The 12,045-nt window shown below is 48.7% G+C and overlaps 4 protein-coding genes across 4 annotated transcripts; 3 read left to right on the top strand and 1 right to left on the bottom strand.

Annotated features, from left to right (window-relative positions):
- Positions 1-1,064: 1,064 nt before the first annotated feature.
- On the top strand, positions 1,065-1,631 carry tpcL (anthrone oxygenase tpcL; the record flags this gene model as incomplete). The annotated part of the gene is made up of 2 exons (XM_057161250.1): positions 1,065-1,131; positions 1,174-1,631. 2 exons carry the CDS (start codon positions 1,065-1,067, stop codon positions 1,629-1,631), a joined length of 525 nt encoding a protein of 174 aa, XP_057024535.1.
- Positions 1,632-2,205: 574 nt separating this feature from the next.
- On the bottom strand, positions 2,206-6,719 carry eaf1 (MYB and HSA domain protein; the record flags this gene model as incomplete). Its single annotated transcript, XM_057161249.1, has 4 exons — positions 6,577-6,719; positions 6,367-6,498; positions 4,213-6,254; positions 2,206-4,151 (listed from the first exon to the last, which is right to left on the bottom strand). Exons 1-4 carry the CDS (start codon positions 6,618-6,620, stop codon positions 2,206-2,208), a joined length of 4,164 nt encoding a protein of 1,387 aa, XP_057024534.1. The 5' UTR covers positions 6,621-6,719.
- Positions 6,720-7,359: 640 nt separating this feature from the next.
- On the top strand, positions 7,360-8,853 carry N7466_001850 (putative 60S ribosome biogenesis protein Mak11; the record flags this gene model as incomplete). Its single annotated transcript, XM_057161248.1, has 1 exon — positions 7,360-8,853. One exon carries the CDS (start codon positions 7,360-7,362, stop codon positions 8,851-8,853), a length of 1,494 nt encoding a protein of 497 aa, XP_057024533.1.
- A 989-nt stretch (positions 8,854-9,842) lies between these two features.
- Positions 9,843-11,642, top strand: N7466_001849 (translation initiation factor eIF2 subunit gamma; the record flags this gene model as incomplete). Its single annotated transcript, XM_057161247.1, has 5 exons — positions 9,843-10,733; positions 10,814-11,215; positions 11,280-11,350; positions 11,420-11,554; positions 11,612-11,642. The coding sequence occupies 5 exons, from the start codon at positions 9,843-9,845 to the stop codon at positions 11,640-11,642; spliced, it is 1,530 nt and encodes a 509-aa protein (XP_057024532.1).
- Positions 11,643-12,045: the final 403 nt, after the last annotated feature.

The following is a 12,045-nucleotide window of genomic DNA, read 5'->3' as shown; positions in this document are numbered from 1 at the left end:
GTAATTGCCTATACTACCCACGCAGTGAAGCCATATGGATCGGCATAAACCGGGGTGACGCATAATAATAATCCAGCGAGGGGGCAATTCTGGCTGAATTTCATCCTGCTTGCAGATTGCGAGGTAGAGATCAAGCTGGTCCCAATCAACATTTTGAAGTTTCGACATTTTGACAGGTAATCACTGGTCTCTGTGGGTGTTTAATAGAGATGGAATATCAATGTTAAATTATGAAAAAAAGTTGCTTCTTTGGATTTTATTTGAGTAAAGATTCGAGTCTTCAAAGGTCCACTGGTTCTTATAGGCATTTCTCGAAGTCCTGAGCTTTCCAAAATAGAAGTTATAAAATTAGTTGAAACAGGTCTATTGTTTTCTGATTGTGAGAATGATGAAAGAAAAAGACAAGATGAAAATAAATCTCTTTTAAAAACAATGATGATCTCGCCCTTCAAGAATACTACTAGTTTCTTTGAGAGTTGTCTTTGGTTGCTAACAATGTAGCAGAGAAGAAGGCACATAAACAATAGGATACTTAGAAACAATTATCTACTAGTATAAAGAATTATAATCTTTCAAGGACAAAGAAGCATCAATGAGCTCTTTGATCGAATTTGAATCCAGTCGAAAAATAGGTATTGTCATTATTAGGTCCCTAGCCTTGCTTGTACTTGAAAAATCATTGCCAGAGTTTGCAGGAACTAATATTGCAGAATTTTGCGTATAGATCGCAACAGACCGCGTTTTCTGTCTTCTAAGATTGCACTCAATGTCCTAACAATTTCTTTCAGTATATGAAAAGAGGCTAAATCTAAACCAGATTACATACCGGAAGATGCAAATATCCACCTGGATAGATCTAATACGCTCGGACAGCAGGATTCAGGATTCAGGATCATCAATAATCCTTCGCTTGTTCGGAAGGGGCCCGAGGGGTATCAAAGCAAGTCGGGGCCGCTGACATTACAAGTACCTTTCACCCTCGTATTCCAACATTTTTCTTCTGAGAATTCTTTTCCATCAAATTGAATCTCCAGTTGCTATATACCTAGCAATACAACTCTATCATGTCCCAAACTCCCGGTCAAGTTGGCATCCAAGCCGCTGCCGTGATCTCTGGGTCTTTTCTATCAGGTACCTACTACATGACCTAAATAACTCCATCTCCCATCACAGACCAACAAAGATCTCCCCAGGCTGAGAGAATCACAGGCGCAATGATGTCCATCTCCCTCATCACGATCCCAGTTCTACTAGATACCAGCACCCAATCCAGGCCACTGCTAGATCAATTCGTGACTCTTTACGACTACGGCCACAAGATCATGCCAACTCTCTCAGTCGGCACATGTGCCCTGTATCTTTTCATTGCTAGCAGAAAGCGAGCCCTAGATCTTCCATGGCCCATTTACGGTCTTGCAGCGGCATCGACTATCTCCATAGTGCCATTCACGTGGATTTTCATGACCCCAACGAACAACGCGCTATTTGCAATGCATGCTGCATCGGAGCCTGATTTTCAGGAGGCCCGGGAACTCAGTGTCCGGTGGCAGTGGTTGCATGTAATCCGTTCACTTTTCCCATTGGTTGGGGCCGTGATAGGATGGAGAGGCCTGCGGGCCAGTCTTGGGTAAACGGAACTAGTTATAGATCTGTTAAGAGTACCTAGTAGGTACCTTTGTCATGCCACCGACTAGCGGATGCATTTGTGGTGTAATGGTACTACGCAGACAATTATACAAATACCAGGCTTATGTGGTTACTGAAGTTCAACTAATCATACAATTCATATTCATCAATTCCTGGGTTCTAACCCTAAGCCCAGAGTTTTCGCCGTCCCAGAATAATACATGCCCGTATTCAGAAAGAAAAATAAAATTGAAGACTGGTAACAGGGAGCCAGTCTTATATCAGGTCCATTAGTTTAATGAACACGCTAGAGGGTTCGGACATTGTGTTGCTCGCCAACGGAAACGGGATCAAAGGGGTTTGAAGTGGTAACAAAAATCAAAAAACAAGGTGCGCCGCCGCCGTCGCCGGACCACCAGTGCAGGAAAATAGAACAGACAATTCCAAGGTTAATAAATCAGAGTACGGGGTTGAAGGGGTAAAATATGTACAGTCGAAAAAAAAAATTGTGGGTTCAGAGGGTGTATTAGAGGGTAGTGGGAGGTGGTGACAGCAGTGTCCAGATATCCAGTGAGATGTTTAACTGGTCGCTGTCGGAGCGGGTGGTGGGTGTGGGCTTTTGCTGGAGCCTTGCACAGCGCCAGCCTGGGCGCTGCCGCTGCGCTGAGTCTGAGGGGTTGCACTTCGGCTGGCCTGAGAAACAGCTCCATTGATTGCAGGTGAACTAGTAGGAGCAACCCGAGTTTGCTGATTTGTTTGGGGAACACGCATCATCGGAGAGAAACCTTGGTTCTGGGGGACCTGCATTGCTGGGTTGCTGTTGGGCAAACCAGGCTGCTGAGGAGTCTGGAAATTTCCATCATGCGGCACTTGGTAATTGGCTTGAACATTGTTCATGCCACCAGCAGCAGCATTCATGGCCGCTTGTTGAGACATGCGCTGTTGCTGATACTGGTTGAGCCGATCCGTGGCCAGCTTGTTCACCTGCTCCGCGGGGAGATTAGGGTTGGCGCGTTGGATCTGATTTTGGAAAGTGCTGATAGTTGGCACCACGCCACTCGAGAGGGGGTTGGGTTGAGTCATGCGAGGAGATGGAGTCGAAACACCTTGGGGTGTACCACCATGGAATGAGGGGCTTTGCATTCCTCCTTGAGCCTGAAGCGCAGCAATCATTGCAGGGTTGTTGGGACCATTCGGCATGTTGTTCAGGTTAGGTGAATGAGATCCTTGAAGCGCAAACTGCTGGTTGTGGAATGGCGCCTGTGCCTGTTGGGGCTGACCTTGCTGCGGAACTGGCTGCGTCTGTTGTCGGGATTGCAACAGACGCTGTTGCTCCTGCAGGCGATTGGCTTCTCGAATTACACGGTTGTTGTTATCTGGGGATGTCTGCATTGCCATACCAGGCCTTGCGCCCACACCTTGTTGCATTTGACCCGAAGGCATCATTTTCATAGCCATCGCATTGGGAGGTAGTTGGCCATTCACTGACGTCGTTCCCGTGGGCATTCCCTGCATAGGTTGAGGCCGAGCTTGGTTGACGCCAGGACCTGGGGGCAAGCCAGCAGACATCCCATTCGGTGTTCCATTGGGCATACCTGCATTAGCAGGGTTTTGGGGAATACCATTAGGTGGACGTCCTTGCGCGTTGATTGGGGGCTGTTGCTGATTAGGCAACTGTCCGGCACGCTGAGCAGCGAGACTAGCTCTTTGCTGGGCAATCATCTGCTGTCGGTATTGCTCTTGTCTTTCTTGCAGCTTCATTTCCCGTTCATATTTCAGTCGGCTGAACTCCGCAGGGGTAGTGATTGGGGGTTTGGGCTGGTTGGCTTCGTTTGCCTTTCTCAATGAAGCAAGGTGAGAGGCATGTTGTTGCTTCTGAAGCATTGTCTCTCGCTTTTTAGCAAGCTTACGCATGCCATCCAACAACGCAAGGTGTCGAGAGGATCTCCTCCTGTCTACACGAAGAGGCTGGGTGGTCCGGCGACGAACAGGTGGCTGCACCTGGCCATTGTTGGCTTGCTGCTGCGCTTGCTGTTGCTGCTGAGCAGCTTGCTGTTGAGCCAAAACAGTCCGCTGGGCCGTTTCAAGTCTCTGGTGGTAAGCTCTGAAGTATTGTGTCTTGGACATGTCTGCTGGGAGACCTTCCAGCCCCACCCAGCGTTCAAAGCATTCCCAAGGAGTTCGTCTCTCAGCGCCGGAAGTAAACAGTGAAGGGGATGTCAGGCAACTAGAAATTAGGGACCAGTTGTAGGAGTACTCCTTAACCAGACGACGAAGTTCATCGTCCTCTGACATTGTCCATTGTGAAGATTGTCGCGACTCAAAGAATCCCACAGACGGCATAGGATGTTCGGTAGGCGGTCTGAAAGAATGGCCGGGATGAATACGATCACGGATGGGTTTATTTTCAGGGCGGAACAAGGCGACATTAGTCTGCTCTGGAGGAATCTCGGTAATGCGGTATTCCAGATCTGTACCATATTGAGAATAATCGTAACGACTGAGCTTGCGAGGTGGTTCGTCGTCTTTGAAGGTGATCTTCGTCGAGGCGAATTTAGAAACAGGCAGAAGCTCAGTCTTCCAAACAGAATCGGGGGGGTTGCTTGAAAATAGGCAATTGAGTCCCCGGATTAATCCGCAGCGGTTCGTAGAGTGGTAGTTCATCAAGAAGCTTCTCTGCCGCCGGTGTCATATCAACAGAGAAGCTAAATTCATCCGAGCCTAGTGAAAAGATAGCAGCAGGCGCAACAGTATCCCGAATGTCATGTCTCGATTCCTCGTTAAATCCGTCACTGACTGATTCTTCTTCGGCCGACGGTACAAGGTCCGGGGTAGGGTGAGATGCGACAGCTTCATCGCTCGTATCATCCGGAGAAGCGACCTCAGTATTTGTTGTCTCTTGTGCTGAAGCTATTGGAGTAGGAATCTTGGTGTTGACACGAAGTAGAGTTCGGTGTTCTTCATCGCTGCTCACATACTCCGCGCACCAATCAGCACAGCTCTTGGCTGCAGCGATTTTCCATTTTCGTTCTTCTCGGAAATCTGTCCGGAGCCACTTCATATGGTCTAAAACAACATCCCAATGAGTGCCCTGGCGGGAAGGTTCAGGAGCTCGCTTCATTTGCCGCAGTGGCCACCGGTTGGCATTCTGCAATGCGTAGATTCGTCGCAGAGTGCGGCAATTCATTTGCTCTTGATACTCCAATGAATGATTTTCGGTGCTCAAAGTTTTATGAGCAGATGAAAGAAGCGTGCTCATGTTCATTCCTCTTGGTGGCGCATATGCCCGATTCAAGAACAAAGTGAAAAGATAGTCCTGCTCCTGGTTCAGCTTGGCAACAGCATCGCCTGAATCTCCATGCACAAGATTCATCGAGTCGGTCTTGTCCTGTTGGGGGGTCCTATTGGGGAAAACCACAGTCGCAAGTCGAGTCCTTTCCTTCTCGCGTTCTTTGCGATCCTTAAATCGCATCCGGGCCACACTGTCAGGTGCATCATTATCGCTAGGAGTATGAGGTGTTCGAGGTGTTTCTCCAAGAATTTCTGAGACAGACTTATGCCGAATTGCTCCTGATGATACTCGAGTTGTCATTCGTTCAGGTTGTGGGAGACCGGGCTGTGTTGGCGGAATGACTACTGGCTTTTTGTTCGTCGATGCTTCATCAGCATTATCGACTGGCTCGATTGCTTCAGATGGGCGTTCAGTTGGTGAAGGATTATCAACTTTGACCGCAGCTGATTGGTCTTGAACTTTTATCTCTTCTGCACTTTTGACAGGTTCCTGATCAACCTCCATGGCATTCTCATCCACGCTAGGTCCCACCTCCTCCTGAATTATCTCGTTCAATATAGGCACCTCCGGCTTGGATTCTTCAGCAGTCTGCATTGATTGTGCTTCCTCCATTCGCAGTTGCTCATCGGGGGTCGATGGAACCAAGCTTTGCCGGTTTTGGATAGGTCGGTCATGTTGAGGACTTGGGTGGTCGCTTTTCCCAGCTTCGGCGGCTTCCTCTCCAGGGCTAGTGACAGGAGACGCAGTGACGGGCGCAGGAGTATTATTAGAATATGGATCGATTGAGGAAGCTGGGGAGAGAGGTTGGTCGGGTTTCGAGGGGCCTATTGTGAGAGAAGGTCGCGACTCGATTTTCTTTCGAGGAAGTGATGTGGATGGGAGCTCCAATGAAGGGGCGGTACTTGTCGCTGCACTGGGAGAGAATTTGACCTCCACGCCATTCTGTTCTTGGGAGCTGAGGGGGGTTTCTGGTACTGATGCGCTTGACTGTTCCGGGGACTGGTTGGATGACACGGCGGCAATTGGAACGCCCTGTCCTTGGAATGCTTGTGGGCTACCGGCCGGCTCTGGAGATTGGTCAGAGGTTGGTGGAACTTTCACAACAGATGCGACGGGCTTTGCAGTTGCGGGCGAGCCTAGTGTAGATGTTCCCCGCGGACTGGCTTCAGTTGGGATTGAAAGAGTGTTTCCATCTAAAGTCGGCGGTGGAGTGATCCGTAAAGTGGCTTGAGTTTTTGTTGCAGTTTTTGCCGGCGACGCAATTACTTTCTTGGTAGTATCTCGAGTGCGCGCATGGGCAGGCGACGGTAGGGTGGATTCATCGAAGTAACGACCTCTGCGCGATATTATAAGTACCCGGGCTATTGGAGTACAGGATGCGATGGATAAAAAAAATTGAAAAGGCAATTGTATCATGCCGGGGGTGTAAATCAACTGAAGGGACTTACTTGGACAGGTCGTTGGCGTCGAGAAACGCCTGTTCTTTCTGGTGATAGAGAGCATCGGCGGTCGCACCCTCAAAACCCACGGTCGCATAATACAATTCCGTCAGTTTTCGCTTGCGCGACAACAAACAATTTCTGGCGTGATGTTAGTCGCCAAGCAACTCAAAAGCATTCAAAAACACGCAGAGACTGATTTTCGAAATTAATACTTACGCGATCTCATCGTTCTTAGACCGGAGAAGCTCGTCGCGGAGCATGAGGTCTAACTTGGGAACACAGCATCCGATTAACGCGGGGACAAAGGGAATGAATTGACCAAGGTCATTCAGATTGAAAAAATCGCTGTTCGAGATGAAATACGATGGGGTTAACCCGTGGGGAGATGGAGAGCAGGGAAGGGAGGACTTTTCAGTACGGGATGGCGCGGGAAAAAAGGGAAGTCATCGGCGAATGCAAGTTCAGTGTGGTTGAAAGTAATGGTACGGTAACATGGTTACTGAGGAGTTTTCCCCAATGAGGTTCTTATAGAGGAATGCTTTTTAATATATGGAAAGATATGTGGTATATCTAAAGTTGACAACAAAATAAGAAAGTAAAATCTGTATAACAGGTTCTTTATAAAGGATGTATGATGTATATTATTCTCATCTTCAACTAAGTGGATGATGATTATGTTCTTTATTTTCGATGTGTTGGCAAACTGTGACACTAAGTCAGACGCGTATTGTGTATTGATACACATTCCATACAGGGAGTGAATAAACTTGAACTTGCCCTGTTTGCAGTTCAGGCAACAAGGCAAACACTCAAGAACAAAGAAATATGGGTTCAGGCTGCAAGGCCGTAAGGCCAAACAACGATAAAATTCAGGTGTCCAGGTGTCCAGGTGTCCACTCTGCTATCGATAACCAAAAGAAAAAAAAAACCTCCACCAGCTCCAGCTTTTTCATCCCCCATACTATTCCACCCCTTCATTTACTCAAAAATACACCAAAAATGGCCAAGAGAAAGAGAAATGATGCCCCTAAGGAGGAGGCACCCGCCCAATCCCCTTCAAAGACTGTCAAATCTAAAGCTACCCCATCGCAAGCTCTAGATGCAGCTGTGACCGTTCAAGTGATCACAGGTTCCTATGAGCGGGTGCTGCACGGTTTCACTGCCGGTCTTCCTGCTTCCGTCTTGCAACCCAAGAAGGATTCCTCGAAGGAGTCCACCCCCGAGATCCAATGTGTTGATACCTTCTTGTTTGAAGCCCATGGATCGGCTATCCGCTGTCTTGCGCTTTCTCCACTGCCCAAGCCTACCGACAAAGGTGATGGGCAAAAGATCATTCTGGCAAGTGGCTCCACTGATGAGCGTATCAATCTTTACTCGATATCCGCTGCCCCGCCGGCCGTCAACGATGATTATCCCTCGGTGCCGACTCTAGCCGGAAATAAAATCCTCGAAAACCCAAGAAACCGCGAATTGGGATCCTTGTTGCACCACACCGCCAGCATTTCCGCCTTGAGCTTCCCCTCCCGCAGCAAGTTACTCGCCGCTGGCGAAGATAACAGCATCTCTGTATCAAAAACCCGTGATTGGACTGTCGTTTCGACCATTAAAGCGCCACGCCCCAAGGTCTATGGCCGACCCAGTGGTGACACTGCTGCAGAGGGCGCCTCTCCAGCGGGAGTGAACCACTTTGCTGTGCATCCTAGTATGAAGCTGATGCTGAGTGTTGGCAAGGGAGAGAAATGTATGAGACTCTGGAATTTGGTGACCGGTAGAAAGGCCGGTGTACTGAACTTCGATCGGGAGTTACTACAAAGTGTTAAGGAGGGCAAGTACAGCAAAGGAGAGGGACAGCGCATCGCTTGGAACGCCGCTGGCGAAGAGTTTGCGGTGGCTTTCGAATGGGGTGTTGCGGTGTTTGGAATTGATTCGACCCCCAAGTGCCGAGTTGTCCCCACTCCACGAAGCAAAATTCACCAGATGAAGTATGTTTCACGGCCCACAAAAGGAGATGATAAGGAGGACTTGCTGGCCGTTTCCACTGAAGATGGCCGTGTCATCTTCTATTCAACCCAAGAGCTACAGGAGGTAGAGGATGACGCCGACTCAGTCATTCCTCATGCGACTCCAGTTGCTCAGGTTGGTGGAAAAGAAGCCGGTTTCCCAGGACGCATCAAGGATTTCGACGTCTTGAGTCTGGAGAACCAAGCGAAGGACCTTCGCGATGCGGCTCTGGTTATTACTGGTAACAGTGATGGTGTGGTTCGTGTCTGGAAGGCTACTAGCAAAGATCTTGTCCTCTCCAAGAAGTCCAAGGGCTCCAAGGAGACTATTCCTCAGGTTGGCAGTCTGCTGAGTACCTATGAAACTGGAAACCGCATCACCTGTTTGTCATCTTTTATCATGTTACCGGCGGAGGATCCAGATACTCTGATCGACTCTGAGGATGATGAGGAAGATGAAGCAGAGTCGAGTGATGAGAGCGATGACGAGTAAATGGTTGTGTCCATGTTTGCCCTTTATACCCACTGTACTGTTAGACCAAAATATATCTTAAGGACAAATTAAAAGTTTCATTGGAATGTTCAATATATTGATCCACATGTGCACATGCAGCCTCAACATTGTGCTTGAAAGCTTGCACCTCCAGGGCTCAAGGGCACCTACTACCTACAGTGCTACCTACCTGAGTAGTGCTTGGAAGTATCAATCAATGGATGTTCAAACATTTGAATGTTCAAATGTTGAATCTAATGTTCAATATTAACCAGTTGACTATGTAGAGCTCACCAACACACATGTGCATGCATTTTCATGTCTAGCTCTTTCAATGTTTCAACACGGATGTGTGTTCAACTTTGAATGTTGGGTAGATTTTCAAGTACATAAACGGGTGTATCCATTGATTCCAGACTATACATGTCTCTACTACTACCATTGGTCCTATTTGACTTTTTTCTTGTTCAATTAGAACATTTGAAATTAGAAAACCTTCTACATAGGACATATGTTATTATGGTGGCCTGCATAGAAGCACTTGAATACTCAAGATGTATATTAGTAGTACACTACTAAGCAGGTAAATTCTGGACATGGTGCGGCTTTCACCGACAAAGGGTTTTCTCTGTGCGAATGAGTCACCAAGAGCCAATCCACCAAGTACAACATATTTAGAAGAGCCAGCAATGAATTTTATGCTTAACACATTACATTTAAGATAACCGAAAGGAATAAATAGATCTGGCACGATGTATTAAGGTAGTTAATTGTAAGGGGAACGTTCAGTCACCGCCCGCTCGCTCTCCACTGCACAAACCCCCCACCATTACATTCTTCCATTATCATATCGCCCACCCTGCAATTTTCATCCGGCTCTTCATCACCCTACCGTTCGCCACTCCCCACCACCTTCCACCCCCTTTATTCCTCACCCGGAGACGCAAACGACCGCTGTGTCACATTTGCGATTCGAAAACTCTGCAAATATGGCGACGAATGGAGACTTCTCCGACGAGAGCCAGCCCGGCTCGCCCATTTTGGACGGCAACAACGCCCAAGACTTTGACGACCAAGAGCCTCTCGACAAGCCCGTCAAGTCTTCCATGAAGAAGCTTGATGCTCCTCCTCAGAAGCAGCGCCCCGAGCTCCCCGAGCAGCCCGAACCTAGCAGTTTGGACCTGTCAAAATTGACTCCTCTGTCGCCTGAGATTATTGCTCGTCAAGCCACCATCAACATCGGTACAATCGGTCACGTCGCCCACGGAAAGAGTACAGTTGTCAAGGCCCTGTCAACTGTGCAGACTGTCAGATTCAAGAACGAATTGGAGCGCAACATTACCATCAAGCTGGGTTACGCCAACGCCAAGGTCTACAAGTGTGACAACCCTGCCTGCCCTCGGCCGACCTGCTACAGGAGTTACGGCAGTGAGAAGGAAGTTGACCCTCCTTGCGAGCGTGAGGGCTGTGAGGGCCGTTACAGATTGGAGCGTCATGTGTCTTTCGTCGATTGCCCCGGTCACGACATTCTCATGTCTACCATGTTGTCTGGTGCCGCTGTCATGGACGCCGCTTTGCTTCTGATTGCCGGAAACGAAACTTGCCCCCAGCCGCAAACCTCGGAGCACTTGGCTGCTATTGAGATCATGAAGCTCAACCACATCGTTATTCTGCAGAACAAGGTCGATTTGATGCGCGAGGAGGGTGCTCTGCAGCACTACCAGTCTATCCTGAAGTTCATCCGTGGTACCGTCGCCGATGGCTCTCCCATCATTCCCATTTCTGCCCAGCTGAAGTACAACGTTGATGCCGTCTGCGAGGCCCTGATCTCCCGCATCCCCGTTCCCGTGCGCGACTTTACTGCCCAGCCTCACATGATGGTAAGCCCCGACTTGATTTGATTTCCTCGCAAAGAGTTCGGAGACATAAATATAACTAACATTTTTTTCTTACTTTTTAGGTCATTCGTTCCTTCGATGTTAACAAGCCCGGTGCCGAGATTGATGAGCTCAAGGGAGGTGTTGCCGGTGGTTCGATCCTTAACGGAGTCATCAAGCTGCAAGACGAGATCGAAATCCGTCCTGGTCTTGTTACCAAGGATGCGGACGGAAAGGTTCAGTGCCGTCCCATCTACTCCCGTATCGAGTCTCTCTTCGCCGAGCAAAACCCTCTTAAGCTCGCTGTTCCCGGTGGTCTCATTGGTGTTGGAACTCTCATTGATCCCACTCTGTGCCGTGCGGATCGTCTTGTTGGTTTCGTTCTGGGTCACCGTGGCCAGCTGCCTTCCATCTACACCGAGATTGAAGTCAACTACTTCTTGCTCCGCCGTCTTCTGGGTGTCAAGACTGCCGATGGCAAGCAGGCGAGTTTCTCCATCCCTGGAACCCTTGATATTGACTCTCTTTTTTTGCTAACAATTGCCACAGGCCAAGGTTGCCAAGCTGGCTAAGAACGAGGTTCTGATGGTTAACATTGGATCTTCGGCCGCTGGAGCTCGGTAAGCCCCCCTCAATGACATGAAATCCGACTTTTGAAGCTTTGCAGTAAACTGACATTCCTTTTCTAGTGTCCTCGGTGTCAAGGCAGATGCCGCCAAGCTTGCCCTGACCAGCCCCGCATGCACAGAAATCGGCGAGAAGATCGCCATCAGCCGAAGAATCGATAAGCACTGGCGTCTTATTGGATGGGCCAACATCGTTGCGTAAGTTCCTAGCCAAATATTGCCTCTCTAGGGACCATCAATTAACCCTTCTTATAGCGGTAACGTCTTGGAGCCCGTTCAGCAGTAAAGCTGTGCATTTCAATTTGGCGTCCAGTCTTTAGGATACCAGCAAGTCAAGGAGTTTTGCCGTTCCACAAGAGATAAAAGCAAAGGAAGCTTTGCACCACTCTTGTAGGTAAACTTCGGCTTGTTGAATCCTAAGGTTTACGATTCGCGATGTGTTTCATCACAGAAAAGTTTTTACGGTCACGACGAGTCGGAAAAGTGAAAGTATGACATTTACAGATATCCCCGGCTTGAATAGAGAGGAGGTTTTCACAACCCTGCCCCATCTCCTTGGTCCAGTACTCACCCCCACTCTGTTTTGAGATGCCCTTGATTGGTATCTATCAGGCAGGTCGGGGTGATTTTGGACTAAAAAGTGTGTGGAAGGCCAGGATACGAGTCACGATGAAGAGAAGAGGTGCTTC

The sequence above is a fragment of the Penicillium verhagenii genome (assembly GCF_028828195.1).
Source record: "Penicillium verhagenii strain IBT 33310 chromosome Unknown utg000003l_segment0_segment0, whole genome shotgun sequence".
In the NCBI taxonomy this organism is placed as follows: Eukaryota; Fungi; Ascomycota; class Eurotiomycetes; order Eurotiales; family Aspergillaceae; genus Penicillium; species Penicillium verhagenii.
This window is presented reverse-complemented; position numbering and strand designations above follow the sequence as displayed.